The 19,474-nt window shown below is 48.3% G+C and overlaps 1 protein-coding gene across 3 annotated transcripts in view; it reads left to right on the top strand.

The window, feature by feature from the left end:
- Window positions 1–349: 349 nt before the first annotated feature.
- The window catches only part of TASOR2 (transcription activation suppressor family member 2), a 56,576-nt gene continuing 37,451 nt past the window's right edge, over window positions 350–19,474 (top strand). For all 3 annotated transcript variants that reach the window (XR_010363224.1, XM_064421652.1, XM_064421650.1), the window contains exons 1-6: window positions 350–634; window positions 8,163–8,308; window positions 9,910–10,005; window positions 13,140–13,212; window positions 15,686–15,777; window positions 19,248–19,340. Coding sequence is in view for 2 of the 3 variants with exons in the window: in XM_064421652.1 (XP_064277722.1) it covers window positions 592–634; window positions 8,163–8,308; window positions 9,910–10,005; window positions 13,140–13,212; window positions 15,686–15,777; window positions 19,248–19,340 (543 nt within the window). In the remaining variant the exon portion in view is untranslated. The remainder of the gene's footprint in view (window positions 635–8,162; window positions 8,309–9,909; window positions 10,006–13,139; window positions 13,213–15,685; window positions 15,778–19,247; window positions 19,341–19,474) is intronic.

Genomic DNA, 19,474 nt, shown 5'->3' with positions numbered 1-19,474 from the left:
AACTAATACAGCATAACTTTCTAACATACACATACAATATTCATTTTAATACTTGCGAAAAGCCAATCACAAAATCCACATTTTTCACACTCCCCATGACGTGAGGGGATGAGGGAAAGGGCAGCGGGAAGAGCTGGAGTCAGGCATGGAGGGGCTGAGGTGATGGAGGAGGAGACCAAGGCAAGACTGGGGAAAATCCCCACCAACGGCAAACATCCATGGCCGAGCCGGGAGCTGACAACGAGGGAGCAGCGCCGAGGGACGGAAGAGGAAAAGCCGGCCAGGGCCAGCCAAAGGCCGGTGACCGCGGGAAGAGGAAAACCCGCGGGCGGCCCCTCGCTGTCTTTCCGGTTCAGTTTTCACTTTCTGTTTTTTTCCCCGCCGCTCCCGCCCCTCGTCCCCTCCTTCCCTCCCTCCCTCTCTCTCTCTCTCTCCCTCCTCCCTCTCCGTCCTTCCACTTCCTGGGGCCGGCGGATGGCGGGGGCCGCCCCGCGCCGCCTCATGCCGCCGGCCCGGGAGCGGCGGCGCACCGGGCGCCGGGCGGGGCGGCCATGAGGGCGGCCTGAGGGACGGCTCCGAGCGAGCCCGGCCATGGGCGAGAGGCGGCGCGGGGAGAGCGGCGAGCCGGGCACGGGTAAGCGGGGCCGGGGCGTGAGGGCGGGCGGCTGCATCGCGCCCTTCTCTGCGGCTTGGGCGGTGGTTACCGGCTCCGTGCCGCTCCTCCGTGAGGGAGGGAAAGGCGGCCGGCTCCAGACCGCTCTTCCCTGGGAGAAGGGAAGGCAAGCGGCTTCGTTCGGCTCTTCCCTAGGAGGGGGGGAATTGCTGGCTCCATGCCGCTCTTCCTTTCGAGAGGAGAAGGCGACCGGCTCCATCGTGCCCTTCCTTAAGGAGAGAAGGGTTCCCGGCTCCATCGTGCCCTTCCTTAAAGAGAGAAGGGTTCCCGGCTCCATCGTGCCCTTCCTTAAAGAGAGAAGGGTTCCCGGCTCCATCGTGCCCTTCCTTAAGGAGAGAAGGGTTCCCGGCTCCATCGTGCCCTTCCTTAAAGAGAGAAGGGTTCCCGGCTCCATCGTGCCCTTCCTTAAAGAGAGAAGGGTTCCCGGCTCCATCCCGCCCTGCCCTGGGAGAAATGTGTCTGTCTCTGTGGGGGATTACAGGCTCCATCCCGCCCTTCTCTGGCAAGCAAAGGGTTACCGCTCCATCGCATTTTCCCCCGGGGAAAAGACGATTTACCGGCTCCATGCCGCCCTTCCCTGGGTGCGAGCGGGTTCCCGGCTCCATGCCGTCCTTCCCCGGGCAGCCGGGGAGCGGCCACGCCGCCCTTGCCCCTCTCCCGTCCCCGGTGCTGCTGCGAGGCCCCGGCCCCGAGCTCCTGCGAGCCTCGGACACGTAGGAACCAGATGGTTTTGAGATTTTCTGCCTCACCAGCGACACGTTGGCTTTTCCAAGTGGTGGATCCCAAGGCCTGAGCAGCTGGGATGAATCGCGGTGCTGTTTTGGGCGCACGTGTGGCGATGTGGGTGCCCTCCAGGAGTGGGATTTGGGAATAAAGGCAGCGTGGGTGGGTGCTGGTCCTCTCCTGGAGGGGCTGCAGGGCTGAAATTTGGCCTTATAAGGGGAGAAAAATACGTTTGTGCTCTGGTCTTGCACAATTCTAATCCCAGATTGTCCTCAAATTATCCCACGGAGGTTTGGATTGCAGCAGAGCTTGCCCAGCTCTAGGTCTGCTGAAGGGAGGATAATCTGGGATAGATGCAAAAAGCAGGAGGTTGGATGGCACTAAAAGAATTGTAAATTGTAGTCCTTGCTCCATGGAAACCACAATTTTTTTCATAAAAAACGTGTGTTCTGTGATGATCCAGAATGATCCAGAATGGTGCAGGAGGTGCTCTGCTTTTTTTGGGCTGCTCAAGTCAGAACATCAAATTAATGGATTTACCCCAAGTCTTTGATGAAATGGATATTTCTTAGTGCAGCTCCAAGCTCATTTTGGTTTTTATAAAACACAGGGCTGGAAATCACTGCTCTGCTCCAGAAGGAATTTTTTTTCTATAAGTTCTGCTGTAACTGAAGTGTCTGATTTCACAGAAATTGTTTTCCAGCCAAGAAATCATTATCAGAGCATTTCAGAAACTCTTATCTCCTCTGGTAGGGATTGTGATTAATTACAATTCATTGCCTTGCACCACAGGCTGTGAGGTAGCTCTGAAATTGGTTTTATGCATAATTTCCTTTATTTCTTTTTCGTGTTCCTCTTAAACCTGCCGTTTTTGGCAACACCAGAGCCAGCTTGAATATTCCCCACTCCCAGATCTTCACCCTCAGTATTCCTTGAAATCCCACCTTGGCATTTTCTTCCCCAAAGTCACCAATTCCTTGCTCTTGCTTAGAACCCCTTTGAGGCCAGAAAGTGAAATGTTGATTTTTTGAGGGGATAAATTCAGTTTTTTGGCATTTTCTTCCCCAAAGTCACCAATTCCTTGCTCTTGCTTAGAACCCCTTTGAGACCAGAAAGTGAAATGTTGGTTTTTTGGGGGGATAAATTCATTTTTTTGCCAAATCTGGAATATTTTTTTGATGGCAAGACCCCAGTAATTCTGAGGGAATCTTTGGATTGGAGTGCTTGGCTTTGGTTGTTGTTATTGGGAATTTTCAGGGTGTGATTTCCCCAGCCAGAGGATCCATAGGGAGTTTGGTTGGAGGGATTTGTTTTGATTTTTTCCCTTTTCCCAAAGGGAATTTCTCTGCCTTGGGGAGGTTGTTCCTAACACTGCTGCTTGCTCAGCTCTGGAAAATCACAGAACTGGCTGATTTTGTAAAGAAAATGTTCCTTTTTTGTTGTCCAAGTGCCAAAATTCCTGTGCTGGTGACTTGGGGAGAGTCAGGTGTCACCTGAGTGAAGCCACAGCCCTGGGTGTGGTGACAAAATTGAAGTTTGGGGACAAAAACTCCTGATTTTTATCAATTAATGTGTAAAAACCACCTTTTGAATTCCCCCAGCAGCTGAAGGGAGCAGGAGGGAGGTTGTAAAATCCACGAAATTGCTCTTGGAAGGATTTTAGCTGGAGGATTCCTGCCCTGAGGAGTTTTTTTTTTTTATCACAGTGGGGTGGATGTGGCTTTGTCCAGCCAGGAATGGGGACCTGTCCTTTTCCAGAGGGAAAATTGCAACTTCTCATCCAGCCTGAACCTCCCAAGGAGGTTTTTTTTGGTTTTTTGGGTTTTTTTCCCTTTAATTTTTCCATCTGCTGCTGCAGCAAGAGAGGCTCCATCATTTCTCCACCAGGCTGGGTTTTCCCAGCTTTTCCCTCCTGGATGAAACATTTCCTTTGGAATTCTTTTGTTGGAGCCAAACAAAAGAACAGAAGGAACAAAATTCCGGCTGGGAATTTGGAAACACCCGGATTTGCTGCAATTTCTGATGACACAAAGAGGGTTTTTTCTTTTTGTTTTTTTTTTTTTTTTAAACATGATGCAGGAACATCCCTTTCCCTTCCCACGAGGAAACTGCTAAAATTCCCTGCCCATCCAATGGGATTTGGAATTTGCTGTGGGATCAAATCAGAGCTTGAGTGCAGCTCTCTCTGGAGGTTGCAGAGTGCCCTGAAAAGATGCCAGGAATTCCCTGCAGCACCTAAACCCATCCAAATAAATCCTGTCAGGCCCTGAAAACATCCTGCAGCCTCCACATCCTTTTCCATGGGGGAATGTTCCCTAAAATCCAATCCAAACCTCCCCTGGAATGGCTGGAAGCAAAAACAGGATCAAAAATGGGATCAGGGAATGCTGAGCTGCTCCAGAGCGTGGAATTCCCAGCTGGAATCAGCCCTGGGTGATTGGGAAAAAAAAATAAATGGGAAAAAAAATTGGGAATGCAGTCCAGCAGCTGGGTTTGCTTAGGAACAACCAGCTTGGCTCACCGAGTTCAAAACAGCAACAGGAATGATCCCACCCCAAGGCAGGATGTAATTCCTGAGGCTAGGGCCAAGGAGGATTAATTTAGGAACGTGGAGCTGCATCCTGAAAACCCATGGAAGCTCCATTTCCTGAGGAAAAGGTGGAATCTTTGCATTTGTGGGTGGTTTTTATTCCTCCTCTGCAGCATCCTGGGGCAGGATCTCCAGGAGACACAGGGAAACATCAGGCCAGTTTGTCCCAGAGGTTTTGTTCTCATCCCATTCCCAAAATCTGCCTGGAAAAACGTGGAAAATCCCTCCTGGGGTGAGGTCAGATCCTTCATCCCGTGGCTGCTTCAGCCACCAGCACATCCAGGGTTAAAATCATTCCCTGTGTCCTGGGGTGGGGAAGAACTGGGAAAGTGGAATTCCAGAGTTGGAAAAGCCCTCAGAGATCCAGCCCAGCCATTCCCAAACCTGCCAAGGCCACCACTGGTGTCCCCAAGCGTCACTTCCAGCTTTTAAATCCCTCCAGTGCCCTGGGCAACCTCTTCCCACGCTCTTTAGGGGGGAAATTTTCCCTAATATCCAATTTTTCCTGAAATTCCTGTTGTTCCCAGTCCACTCAGCAAACAGCTCCCGGCAGTGGGATCAGCTGGAGAAGGAAAATCCCTGGATCTCAGCTGGAAAAGGAAAAAAAAATCTCTGGATCAGCCAGGGGGAGACTCGGGTTTTTCTGGGAGATTTCCCACAGGGAAAGAAGGAAATTGGGATGAAATTGGAATTAAACTCCAAAATAATTTGGGAAAGGTGATCCCAAGGAATCTCTGGAAGAACACAAACTGGTTTTTGGGAGAATTGTGGCAGGATGAAAAGCTCCTGGATGGATCCCAAATTTTGGTGTAAATCCACAGTGGGATGTGGTGGTGCCAGACCTGATCCTGCTGCTGATTCCAAATATTCCAGCTCATTCCAGCCTTGGGATCAAGCCAGGAAAATTGCTGGATCGTGGAATTTTGAGGGTTTGGCAGCATCCAAATGCCTGCAGTGAATGCTGCTGAAATGTTAAGGTTAAAAATGTTTTAAAAAAGGGGAATTCTGCACTCCTGGGCTGGGAAAACTCCCTTGGAAGTTGCTGAGTGCTGAGGCCATCCAGAGATCCCAGAAAACGGGATGAGCCACAGGAAAATCCTGCATTTTGGAAGTCCACGGCCTCAGCTGTGCCAGGGGAGCTTTGGGTTGGATTTTAGGGAATATTTCCCCATGGAAAAGGTGTCAGGGCAGGATGGATCCCCCATTCCTGTTGGGATTTCAATCCCTGTGGATGTGGCACTTGGGGACGTGGTGGCCCTGGCAGTGCTGGGAATGTTGGGTCCCATCCCAAAAATCTTTCCCCATCCCAAGGATTCCCTGGCTCCAGGAATTCCAGCAAGGCAGGACTGGATAAACCATTCCCAGTGGGTTGGTGTGGGAGGCTGATCCCACCCAGGGGTGCCCAGGGCTGATTCCAGCTGGGAATTCCGTGCTCTGGAGCAGCTCAGCATTCCCTGGTCCCATTTTTGATCCCTCCACCTGAGCCAGGGTTGGTTTGGATTGGATTTTAGGGAACATTTGGATTGGATTTTAGGGAACATTTGGATTGGATTTTAGGGAACATTTGGATTGGATTTTAGGGGAGGTTTGGATTGGATTTTAGGGAACATTTGGATTGGGTTTTAGGGAACATTTCCCCGTGGAAAAGGTGTCAGGGCAGGATGGATCCCCCATTCCTGTTGGGATTTCAATCCCTGTGGATGTGGCACTTGGGGACGTGGTGGCCCTGGCAGTGCTGGGAATGTTGGGTTCCATCCCAGAAATCTTTCCCCATCCCAAGGATTCCCTGGCTCCGCCCATCCTGCCCAGGAGAGGGAGCAGCAGATCCACAGAATTCCAAGGAATTCCAACGAGCTGATGTTGGGAGCTGCAGGAGTGCCCGGCTCAAAGGGTGGGAATTCCCCAGGGCCAGTTGGAATTCCCGAGGATTTCGGGGCAGGGATCATCCATCCCCTCTGGATCTCCCAGCCCTGTGCCATTGGCTGATCCCATTCCCGGAGTTTGCCCATGGATCCAGTGCCATTCCCAAGTTTCTCCTTCCCAGAGTTTCCCAGTGGATCCGGTGCCATTCCCAAGTTCCTCATTCCCTCAGTGCCATTCCCAAGTTTCTTGTTTCCCGAGTTTTTCCCAAGTGATCTGGTGCCATTCCCGGAGTTTGCCCCATGGATCCGGTGCCATTCCCAAGTTTCTCCTTCCCTCAGTGCCATTCCCAAGTTTCTTGTTTCCTGAATTTTTCCCACTGGATCCAGTGCCATTCCCAAGTTTCTCAATTTCCCAGAGTGCCAATCCCAAGTTTCTCCTTCTTTCCTTCTCCTTCTTCCCAAGTTTTTCCTTTTCTTTCTCCTGGCATTTCCCCATGGATCCAGCACAATTCCCAAGTTTCCCCCCATGGATCTAGTGCCATTCCCAAGTTTCCCATTCCCAAATTTCCCCCCATGGATCCAGTGCCATTCCCAAGTTTCCCATTCCCAAATTTCCCCCCATGGATCCAGTGCCATTCCCAAGTTTCCCATTCCCAAGTTTCCCATTCCCAAGTTTCCCATTCCCAAGTTTTCCATTCCCAGGTTTCCCATTCCCTCAGTGCCATTCCCAAGTTTCCCATTCCCAAGTTCCCATTCCCAAGTTCCCTGTTCCCGAGTTTCCCGGTGCCATTCCCGAGTTTCTCACTTTCACTTTCCCTTCTGCCGTGGCCACTTTCACTTTCACCTTCTGCTCCTGCCCTGGCATTTGCCAGGATTTGGGATTTTTTTTTTCCCTGGGAATTTTTTCCCTTAGGGTTGGGATACATCTTCCCAAAATCCAGGAGGGAATTGAGGGGTGCAGCCACTTGGGCTCCGTTTCCTCTCGTTAACTAATTAATTAATTAATTAAAAAAAAATTTCCCCATTTTCTGGATTTTCATTTTGGAGCTGCATTTAGAAAAAAATGTTTTCCAGGATTCCCCCATTATCCCGAGGAGCAGGGCTCCCTGCTGCAGCCATTCCTGACCGGGATATTCCCTGTTTTCCAGGGTTTTCCCCGGATCCCGAGGAGCAGGGCTCCCTGCTGCAGCCATTCCTGACCGGGATATTCCCTGTTTTCCAGGATTCCCCCCGGATCCCGAGGAGCAGGGCTCCCTGCTGCAGCCATTCCTGACCGGGATATTCCCTGTTTTCCAGGGTTTTCCCCGGATCCCGAGGAGCAGGGCTCCCTGCTGCAGCCATTCCTGACCGGGATATTCCCTGTTTTCCAGGATTCCCCCCGGATCCCGAGGAGCAGGGCTCCCTGCTGCAGCCATTCCTGACCGGGATATTCCCTGTTTTCCAGGATTTCCCCCGGATCCCGAGGAGCAGAGCTCCCTGCTGCAGCCATTCCTGACCGGGATATTCCCTGTTTTCCAGGATTTCCCCCGGATCCCGAGGAGCAGGGCTCCCTGCTGCAGCCATTCCTGACCGGGATATTCCCTGTTTTCCAGGATTTCCCCCGGATCCCGAGGAGCAGGGCTCCCTGCTGCAGCCATTCCTGACCGGGATATTCCCTGTTTTCCAGGATTCCCCCCGGATCCCGAGGAGCAGGGCTCCCTGCTGCAGCCATTCCTGACTGGGATATTCCCTGTTTTCCAGGGTTTTCCCAGGATCCCGAGGAGCCAATCTGACAATTCCTGACTGGGATATTCCCTGTTTTCCAGGATTTCCCCCGGATCCCGAGGAGCAGGGCTCCCTGCTGCAGCCATTCCTGACCGGGATATTCCCTGTTTTCCAGGATTTCCCCCGGATCCCGAGGAGCAGGGCTCCCTGCTGCAGCCATTCCTGACCGGGATATTCCCTGTTTTCCAGGATTTCCCCCGGATCCCGAGGAGCAGGGCTCCCTGCTGCAGCCATTCCTGACCGGGATATTCCCTGTTTTCCAGGATTTTCCCCGGATCCCGAGGAGCAGGGCTCCCTGCTGCAGCCATTCCTGACCGGGATATTCCCTGTTTTCCAGGATTTTCCCCGGATCCCGAGGAGCAGGGCTCCCTGCTGCAGCCATTCCTGACCGGGATATTCCCTGTTTTCCAGGATTTTCCCCGGATCCCGAGGAGCAGGGCTCCCTGCTGCAGCCATTCCTGACCGGGATATTCCCTGTTTTCCAGGGTTTTCCCAGGATCCCGAGGAGCCAATCTGACAATTCCTGACTGGGATATTCCCTGTTTTCCAGGATTTTCCCCGGATCCCGAGGAGCAGGGCTCCCTGCTGCAGCGGGCCGTGGCCGTGCTGCAGAGCTCCTCGCTGCACTCCAGCTCCCAGCAGGGTTTCCAGTACAGCAGAGCCATCCTGGTGGAAAACGAGTTTTTCCTGAGTGAGGTGAGGAATCCCAGGAAAAACGGGATTTTCTGGGAATGCTGGGAATGCCAGCTCTGTTTCATCTCCCTCTCGAAATTCCCAACGTTTTTCCCCCTTCCTTGCACTTCCATTCCCACAATCCATGCAGCCAGTGGTGCTCAGAATTCCCGGAGCCTTGGGAATTCCAGAATTCCTTTGGAATTGGGAGAATTCCCTTCCATGGGTTGCTTTCTGTTGGAGTGACCTCAAGGCAGATTTTTGGGATGTCTCTGTCTCCACTTTTCTTTTCTTTTTAACTTTATTTTTTCCAGCTATATGAACTTTGAAAAATCCCTTCATTCCCACTTTTGAAATCCCTTCATTCCCACTTTTGAAATCCCTTCATTCCCACTTTTGAAATCCTTTCATTCCCACTTTTGAAATCCCTTCATTCCCACTTTTCAAATCTCCACATTCCCACTTTTCAAAGCCCTCCATCCCCACATTCTCACTTTCAAAATCCCTTCACCCCATTCCTGCTTTTCAAATCCTGTCATTCCCATTTCCAAAATCCCTTCATCCCCACATTCCCACTTCTAAAATTCTTAATTCCCACTTCTAAAATTCTTAATTCCCACTTCTAAAATCCCCACATTCCCACTTTCAAAATCCTTTTATTCCCATTTTTAAAATCCCTTCATTCCCACTTTTCAAATCCCTGTGTCCTCACATTCCCATTTTCAAAATCCCTGCGTTCCCACATTCCCACTTTCAAAGTCCCTTCATTCCCACTTTCCAAATCCCTTTATCCCATTCCCACTTTCCAAATCCCACATTCCCATTTCCAAATCCCTTCATCCCATTCCCAGTTTTAAATCTCTTCATTCCCACTTTTTCAAATCCCACATTCCCACTTTTCCAATCCTTTCATTCTCATTTCCAAATCCCTTTATCCCACTTTCCAAATCCCACTTTTCAAATCCCTTTATCCCATTCCCACTTTTCAAATCCCACATTCCCATTTTCGCATCTCTTCATCCCATTCCCAGTTTTAAATCCTTTCATTCCCACTTTTCCAATCCCTTCATTCCCACTTTTCAAATCCCCACATTCCCCCTTTTCCAATCCTTTCATTCCCATTTCCAAATCCCTTCATCCCATTCCCAGTTTTAAATCCCTTCATTCCCACTTTTCCAATCCCTTCATTCCCACTTTCCAAATCCCCACAATCCCCCTTTCTCAAATCCCCACATTCCCACTTTTCAAATCCCTTATTTCCCATTTTTCCAGTCCCTTATTTCCCACTTTTCAAACCCCCACATTCCCACTTTTCCAATCCCTTCATTCCCCCTTTTCAAATCCCACATTCCCCCTTTTCCAATCCCTTCATTCCCATTCCGAAATCCCCTCACCCCATTCCCACTGCTGATTTTTCCTGTCACTACTGTATTTCATTTTCCTCACACCTCATTATTTATTTTTCATTTTAAGTCTCAGCAATTAAACCACATCCAGCTGTTTTCCCAGCTGTGCTGCACCACATTCCATTTTCCCCCTAATCCTTCAAAAAAAAAATTGGGAAAAATCATTTTTTTCTGGGATCAGCACCACCTGAGACCAAAATATTTGGATTTTTTTTCCAGCTGCAGGCGTTTGCCCGCGCCAAGGCCGCTGCAGGGTACAGCCAGGAGGAGCTGCAGGAGACCTTTGCGTTCCTGCCCTTCGAGCAGGAGGAGGAGGTGACCTGGGGGGGATTTCTGTGGGGTTTGGGGTCACGCCCTGCCCCGTGTCCCCTCACAGCCACGGGGTCTGCCCGGGGATCCTGCTGGGAAGGGCTCGGGAGCAGCTCCGGGGTTTGGGGTCACATCCCTGCCCCGTGTCCCCTCACACCCGGGGATCCTGCTGGGAAGGGCTCGGGAGCAGCTCCGGGGTTTGGGGTCACATCCCTGCCTCGTGTCCCCTCACACCCATGGGATCTGCCCGGGGATCCTGCTGGGAAGGGCTCGGGAGCAGCTCCGGGGGTTTGGGGTCACATCCCTGCCTCGTGTCCCCTCACACCCGCGGGATCCTGCTGGGAAGGGCTCGGGAGCAGCTCCGGGGTTTGGGGTCACATCCCTGCCTTGTGTCCCCTCACACCCGGGGATCCTGCTGGGAAGGGCTCGGGAGCAGCTCCGGGGGTTTGGGGTCACATCCCTGCCCCGTGTCCCCTCACACCCGCGGGATCTGCCCGGGGATCCTGCTGGGAGAGGCTTGTGAGCAGCTCCGGGGGTTTGGGGTCACATCCCTGCCCCGTGTCCCCTCACACCCGGGGATCCTGCTGGGAAGGGCTCGGGAGCAGCTCCGGGGTTTGGGGTCACATCCCTGCCTCGTGTCCCCTCACACCCGCGGGATCCTGCTGGGAAGGGCTCGGGAGCAGCTCCGGGGTTTGGGGTCACATCCCTGCCCCGTGTCCCCTCACACCCGGGGATCCTGCTGGGAAGGGCTCGGGAGCAGCTCCGGGGGTTTGGGGGGTGACTCTGAGGGGGAAAGGGGATTTGCCTTGCTGCAGGTGGGATTATTTAGGATTATTTGGGATTATTTGGAAATATTTGGGATTATTTGCAATTATTTGCAATTATTTGGGATTATTTATTTGGTTCCTGGGGGGTTGGGGTGGCTCTGAGGGGGGAAAAGGGGATTTGCCTTGGTGCCGGTGGGATTTGTTGGGATTCTTTGGGATTATTTGGGATTATTTACAGTTATTTGGGATTATTTGCAGTTATTTGGGATTATTTGTTTGGCTCCTCAAGGGTTTGGGGTGGCTCTCAGGGGGAAAAGGGGATTTGCCTTGGTGCCTCTGGGATTTGTTGGGATTCTTTGGGATTCTTTGGGATTATTTACAGTTATTTGGGATTATTTACAGTTATTTGGGATTATTTATTTGGCTCCTGGGGGTTTGGGGTGGCTCTGATGGGGAAAAGGGGATTTGCCTTGGTGCCAGTGGGATTTGTTGGGATTATTTGGGATTATTTACAGTTATTTGGGATTATTTATTTGGCTCCTGGGGGGTTTTAGGGATGGCTCTGATGGGGGAAAAGGGAATTTTCCTTGGTTCCTCTGGGATTCTTTGGGGATTTTTGGAATTCTTATTGAAATTCTTATTGGAATTCTTATGGGAATTCTTATTGGAATTATTAGAAATTATTTGGAATTATTTGGGTTTCTTTGGGATTATTTATTTGGCTCCTGGGGGGTTGGGGTGGCTCTCAGGGGGGAAAAGGGGATTTGCCTTGGTGCCAGTGGGATTTGTTGGGATTATTTGGGATTATTTACAGTTATTTGGGATTATTTATTTGGCTCCTGGGGGGTTGGGGTGGCTCTCAGGGGGAAAAGGGAATTTGCCTTGGTGCCTCTGGGATTTGTTGGGATTCTTTGGGATTCTTTGGGATTCTTTGGGATTATTTACAGTTATTTGGGATTATTTACAGTTATTTGGGATTATTTATTTGGCTCCTGGGGGTTTGGGGTGGCTCTGAGGGGGGAAAAGGGGATTTGCCTTGGTGCCTCGGGGATTTGTTTGGGATTTTTGGAATTCTTATTGAAATTCTTATTGGAATTCTTATTGGAATTCTTATTGGAATTCTTATTGGAATTCTTATTGGAATTCTTATTGGAATTCTTATGGGAATTCTTATGGGAATTCTTATTGGAATTATTAGAAATTATTTGGAATTATTTGGGTTTCTTTGGGATTATTTATTTGGCTCCTGGGGGGGGGGTTGGGGTGGCTCTCAGGGGGGAAAAGGGGATTTGCCTTGGTGCCAGTGGGATTTGTTGGGATTCTTTGGGATTATTTACAGTTATTTGGGATTATTTATTTGGCTCCTGGGGGGTTTTAGGGATGGCTCTGATGGGGGAAAAGGGGATTTGCCTTGCTGCCTCTGGGATTCTCTAGGATTATTTGGAATTCTTTGGGATTATTTGGGATTCTTTGGGATTATTTACAGTTATTTGGGATTATTTATTTGGCTCCTGGGGCGTTTGGGGTGGCTCTCAGGGGGAAAAGGGGATTTGCCTTGGTGCCTCTGGGATTCTTTAGGATTATTTGGGATTATTTGGAAGTATTTGGGATTATTTGGGATTATTTGCAATTACTTGGCATTATTTATTTGGCTCCTCAGGGGTTTTAGGGATGGATCTGGTTGGAGAAAAAGGAATTTTCCTTGGTTCCTCTGGGATTCTTTAGGAATTTTGGGGATTATTTGGAATTATTTGGAATTCTTATTGGAATCCTTATTGAAATCATTTGGAATTATTTGGGGTTCTTTGGGATTCTTTGGCACCTGGGGTGTTTTAGGGATGGATTTGATTGGAGAAAAAGGAATTTTCCTTGGTGCCACCGGAATTAAATGGAATTTTTTGGGGATTCTTTGGAATTCTTTGGGATCCTTTTCGATTATTTGCAATTATTTGGAAATATTTGGAATTCTTTGGCTCCTGGAGGGTTTTGGGGATGGATTTGATTGGAGAAAAAGGAATTTTCCTTTGCCACTGCAGTTCTTGGGATTTTTTTTTTTTAGTTCCTTGTGATTCTTTGTAATTCTTTGGAATTATTTTTAATGCTTTGGGATTATTTGGGATTCTTGGGAATTATTTGGCTCCTGAGGGACTTTAGGTATGGATCTGATTGGAAAAAAAGGAATTTTCCTTGTTGCCCGTGGAATTATACAGAATTATTCGGAATTACTTGGAATTTCTGATTTCCTGGGAGTATTTCTGATTTTCTGGGAATATTAACACCCAGTAACTGATTTCCTGGGAATGTCTCTCATTTCCTGGAAGTAAATCCTGGAAGAAAAAGATGGAAAAGAGGGATTTTGCTGTTCCCTCGCAGGCCCAGCGGGTGTGTGAGCGCGGGCTGCGCGTCAACAGCAGCAGCAGCTGCAGCCTGGGGGACCCTGCCAAAGGTGAGGTCCTGCTGGGGAGGGGATCCCCACTCTGGGGCTGGAATTCCTTCAGATCCCCACTTTGGGAATGGAATTCCTTCAGATCATCCCCACTCTGGGGTTGGAATTCCTTCAGATCCCCACTTTGGGAATGGAATTCCTTCAAATTCCTTCTAATCCCCACTCTGGGGTTGGAATTCCTTCAGATCCCCACTTTGGGAATGGAATTCCTTCAAATTCCTTCTAATCCCCACTCTGGGGTTGGAATTCCTTCCAATTCCTTCTAATCCCCACTCTGGGGTTGGAATTCCTTCAAATCCCCACTTTGGGAATGGAATTCCTTCAAATTCCTTCCAATCCCCACTCTGGGGTTGGAATTCCTTCAGATCCCCACTCTGGGACTGGAATTCCTTCAGATCCCCACTCTGGGGTTGGAATTCCTTCAGATCCCCACTCTGGCACTCGAATTCCTTCAGATCCCCACTCTGGGACTGGAATTCCTTCAGATCCCCACTCTGGGGCTGGAATTCCTTCAGATCCCCACTCTGGGAATGGAATTCCTTCAGATCCCCACTTTGGGGCTGGAATTCCTTCAGATCCCCACTCTGGGACTGGAATTCCTTCAGATCCCCACTCTGGGAATGGAATTCCTTCAGATCCCCACTCTGGGGCTGGAATTCCTTCAGATCCCCACTCTGGGGCTGGAATTCCTTCAGATCCCCACTCTGGGAATGGAATTCCTTCAGATCATCCCCACTCTGGGGCTGGAATTCCTTCAGATCCCCACTCTGGGGCTGGAATTCCTTCAGATCCCCACTCTGGGGCTGGAATTCCTTCAGATTCCCACTTTGGGAATGGAATTCCTTCAGATCCCCACTCTGGGGCTGGAATTCCTTCAGATTCCCACTCTGGGGCTGGAATTCCTTCAGATCCCCACTTTGGGAATGGAATTCCTTCAGATCCCCACTCTGGGGCTGGAATTCCTTCACATCCCCACTTTGGGACTGGAATTCCTTCAGATCATCCCCACTCTGGGGCTGGAATTCCTTCAGATCCCCACTTTGGGAATGGAATTCCTTCAGATCCCCACTCTGGGGCTGGAATTCCTTCAGATCCCCACTCTGGGACTGGAATTCCTTCTGATCCCCACTCTGGGAATGGAATTCCTTCAAATCCCCACTCTGGGGTTGGAATTCCTTCAGATCCCCACTCTGGGACTGGAATTCCTTCTGATCCCCACTCTGGGAATGGAATTCCTTCAAATCCCCACTCTGGGGTTGGAATTCCTTCAAATCCCCACTCTGGGAATGGAATTCCTTCCAAATTCCTTCAGATTCCCACTCTGGGAATGAAACTCCTTCCAAATTCCTTCCAAATTCCCGTTTTGGGAATAAAACTTCTTCAAAAACTTCTTCCAAATTCCCATTTTATGAATAAATTCCTTCCAAATTCCCACTCTGGGAATGGAATTCCTTCCAAATTCCTTCAAATTCCCATGCTGAGAATGAAACTCTTTCCAAATTCCTTCAAAATCCCCACTTTGGGAATGGAACTCCTTCAAATTCCTTACAAATTCCTTACAAATTCCCATTCTGGCAATGGAATTCCTTCAAATTCCCACTCTGAGAATAAAATCACTTCCAAATTCCCATTTTGGGAATGAAACTGCTTTAAATTCCCACTCTGGGAATAAAATTCCTACAAAATTCCTTCCAAATTCCCACTCTGGGAATGGAACTCCTTTAAATTGCCACTGTGGGAATGAAATTCCTTCACATCACTTCTAAATCCCCACTCTGGGAATGAAACTCCTTCCAAATTCTTTCCAAATTTCCATTTTGGGAATAAAATATCTTCCAAATTCCCACTTTGGGAATGAAACTCCTTCTAAAAAATCCCCATTCTGGGAATAGACTCCTTCCAAATTCCCATTTAGGGAATAAACTCCTTCCAAACTCCTTCCAAATTCCAATTTTGGGATTAAAACTCCTTCCAAATCCCCACTCTGGGAGTGAAACTCTTTCCAAATTCCCATTTTGGGAATAAACTCCTTCCAAAGCCAAGGCAAAAGGTCAAAATTCCTGGGTTTTTCTGCAAAAACCCCTGGAAAATTCCCTTTTTTCTGATCCTTCTGCCAGGCGAGGGTGGGATTTTTCCCAGGGAATGGCAGCATTCCTTCAGCTCTTCATTTTCTGGGAATAGGAACTGCTTTTGTTACCCAAGATCTGCTTTTCTAGCAATATTTATAATTTTTCTTGGAATATTCCTCATTTCCTGCTCATGTTTCTCATTTCCTGGCAATATTTCTTATTTTTCTTGGAATATTTCTTATTTTTCTTGGAATATTTCTCATTTTCTGGGAACATTAACACCCTTTATCACCCCATAACTGATTTTTTGGGAATATTCCAGAATTCCCCCCTTTTTCTTTACAGAGTTTTTTGGGAATATCTTTCCCTGCTGACAAATAATTCCCTTTTTTTTTATTTTCCAGGGGTTTATATTTCCAAATATTCCGACTGCCTCCATCCCAGCCCTTGGCACCAGGGAAAATCAGGATTTATTGTCATCTGCAAACTCATCAAGGTAAAACCCACATTTTTAATTGCCTAGAAATCAAACTCCAGAATCCATTTTTTTTCCTTGGAATTTCAGGAATTTTGGGAATTTTGAGGGTTTTTTTCCCCTTCCTGCTGTCTGGAGCTGACTCCAATCCCTAAGTCTGACATTGGAAATTTCTCTTTGAAATTTGAACTTTTGAGATTTTGCTGCCCATAATTTTGGTGGGATGGAAAATTAGACTCCAAATTTTCCTTGGAATTTTGGGAATTTTGAGGGTTTTTTCCCCTTCCTGCTGTTTGGAGCTGATTCCAAACCCAAACTCTTCACACTGGAAATTCCTCTTTTTATTTCTCTTTTTCTCTTTTTTTTTTTTTTAATGCTGCCCATAATTTTGGTGGGATGGAAAATCAGACTCCAAATTTTCCTTGGAATTTTGGGAATTTTGAGGGTTTTCCCCCTTCCTGCTGTCTGGAGCTGACTCCAATCCCAAACTCTTCCCATTGGAAATTTCTCTGTGAAATTTGAACTTTGAGATTTTGCTGCCCATAATTTTCATGGGATGGAAAATCAAACTCCAGGCTCCAATTTTTCCTTGGATTTTTAGGAGTTTTGGGAAGTTGGAGGATTTTTTTCCCCCCTTCTGATCTCTGGAGCTGATTCCAAACCCAAACTCCTGGGTGTGGAAATTTCTTTTTGAAGAAAGAAATTTGATTTTGCTGCCCACAATTCTGGTGGGACGGAAAATCAACCTCCAATTTTTCCTTGGATTCTCAGGAATTTTGGTAGTTTTATTTTTTTTTCCCCCATTCCTCCTGCCTGGAGCTGATTCCAAACCCCACTCCTGCCCCTGGCTCTTCCCACCCCAAACCCACCTGAATTTTTGGAACCCCACAACCACACCTCCCTCACCCTGCTCTTCCAACATGGGGAACAAAACATCCCTGGGACTATTCCTTGGATTTCCATCCTTGGGATGGATTTTTGGGAAGGATTCCATGGATTTCCATCCTTGGGATGGATTTTTGGGAAGGATTCCATGGATTTCCACTCTTGGGATGGATTTTTGGGAAGGATTCCATGGATTTCCAAGTTTGGGATGGATTTTTGGGAAGGATTCCATGGATTTCCATCCTTGGGATGGATTTTTGGGAAGGATTCCATGGATTTCCACTCTTGGGATGGATTTTTGGGAAGGATTCCATGGATTTCCATCCTTGGGATGGATTTTTTGGGAAGGATTCCATGGATTTCCATCCTTGGGATGGATTTTTGGGAAGGATTCCATGGATTTCCAAGTTTGGGATGGATTTTTGGGAAGGATTCCATGGATTTCCATCCTTGGGATGGATTTTTGGGAAGGATTCCATGGATTTCCACCCTTGGGATGGATTTTTGGGAAGGATTCCATGGATTTCCACACTTGGGATGGATTTTTGGGAAGGATTCCATGGATTTCCATCCTTGGGATGGATTTTTTGGGGAGGATTCCATGGATTTCCACTCTTGGGATGGATTTTTGGGAAGGATTCCATGGATTTCCACCCTTGGGATGGATTTTTGGGAAGGCTTCCATGGATTTCCATCCTTGGGATGGATTTTTGGGAAGGATTCCATGGATTTCCATCCTTGGGATGGATTTTTGGGAAGGATTCCATGGATTTCCATCCTTGGGATGGATTTTTGGGAAGGATTCCATGGATTTCCATCCTTGGGATGGATTTTTGGGAAGGATTCCATGGATTTCCACTCTTGGGATGGATTTTTGGGAAGGATTCCACGGATTTCCACTCTTGGGATGGATTTTTGGGAAGGATTCCATGGATTTCCATCCTTGGGATGGATTTTTGGGAAGGATTCCATGGATTTCCAAGTTTGGGATGGATTTTTGGGAAGGATTCCATGGATTTCCACCCTTGGGATGGATTTTTTGGGAAGGATTCCATGGATTTCCATCCTTGGGATGGATTTTTGGGAAGGATTCCATGGATTTCCACTCTTGGAATGGATTTTTGGGAAGGATTCCATGGATTTCCATCCTTGGGATGGATTTTTGGGAAGGATTCCATGGATTTCCACTCTTGGGATGGATTTTTGGGAAGGATTCCATGGATTTCCATCCTTGGGATGGATTTTTGGGAAGGATTCCATGGATTTCCACTCTTGGGATGGATTTTTGGGAAGGATTCCATGGATTTCCACTCTTGGGATGGATTTTTGGGAAGGATTCCATGGATTTCCACTCTTGGGATGGATTTTTGGGAAGGATTCCATGGATTTCCAAGTTTGGGATGGATTTTTGGGAAGGATTCCATGGATTTCCATCCTTGGGATGGATTTTTGGGAAGGATTCCATGGATTTCCATCCTTGGGATGGATTTTTGGGAAGGATTCCATGGATTTCCACCCTTGGGATGGATTTTTGGGAAGGATTCCATGGATTTCCATCCTTGGGATGGATTTTTGGGAAGGATTCCATGGATTTCCACTCTTGGGATGGATTTTTGGGAAGGATTCCATGGATTTCCACCCTTGGGATGGATTTTTGGGAAGGATTCCATGGATTTCCACTCTTGGGATGGATTTTTGGGAAGGATTCCATGGATTTCCACTCTTGGGATGGATTTTTGGGAAGGATTCCATGGATTTCCACCCTTGGGATGGATTTTTGGGAAGGCTTCCATGGATTTCCATCCTTGGGATGGATTTTTGGGAAGGATTCCATGGATTTCCACTCTTGGGATGGATTTTTGGGAAGGATTCCTTGGATTTCCACTCTTGGGATGGATTTTTGGGAAGGATTCCTTGGATTTCCACTCTTGGGATGGATTTTTGGGAAGGATTCCATGGATTTCCACTCTTGGGATGGATTTTTGGGAAGGATTCCATGGATTTCCAAGTTTGGGATGGATTTTTGGGAAGGATTCCATGGATTTCCACCCTTGGGATGGATTTTTGGGAAGGATTCCATGGATTTCCATCCTTGGGATGGATTTTTGGGAAGGATTCCATGGATTTCCACTCTTGGGATGGATTTTTGGGAAGGATTCCATGGATTTCCATCCTTGGGATGGATTTTTGGGAAGGATTCCATGGATTTCCACCCTTGGGATGGATTTTTGGGAAGGATTCCATGGATTTCCACTCTTGGGATGGATTTTTGGGAAGGATTCCATGGATTTCCAAGTTTGGGATGGATTTTTGGGAAGGATTCCATGGATTTCCATCCTTGGGATGGATTTTTGGGAAGGATTCCATGGATTTCCACTCTTGGGATGGATTTTTGGGAAGGATTCCATGGATTTCCACTCTTGGGATGGATTTTTGGGAAGGATTCCATGGATTTCCACCCTTGGGATGGATTTTTGGGAAGGATTCCATGGATTTCCACTCTTGGGATGGATTTTTGGGAAGGATTCCATGGATTTCCAAGTTTGGGATGGATTTTTGGGAAGGATTCCATGGATTTCCACCCTTGGGATGTGTTTTTGCTGCAGGGCAAGGTCCGAGCCATCCCTGAGAGCTCCCCCAGCAGCTGCACCTGCCCCTCGCCCGGCTACGACTGCCACGTGTCCAGCGGGAGCAGCCAGGTACCGGGATTGTCCTTGGCCTTGGATTGCCCTGTTCCCAGCCCCACATTCCAGGGATTGCCCTTTTCCCAGACCCATATTCCATGGATTGCCCTTTTCCCAGACCCATATTCCATGGATTGCCCTTTTCCCCA

This window comes from Passer domesticus, chromosome 5 (genome assembly GCF_036417665.1).
Source record: "Passer domesticus isolate bPasDom1 chromosome 5, bPasDom1.hap1, whole genome shotgun sequence".
In the NCBI taxonomy this organism is placed as follows: domain Eukaryota; kingdom Metazoa; phylum Chordata; class Aves; order Passeriformes; family Passeridae; genus Passer; species Passer domesticus.
This window is presented reverse-complemented; position numbering and strand designations above follow the sequence as displayed.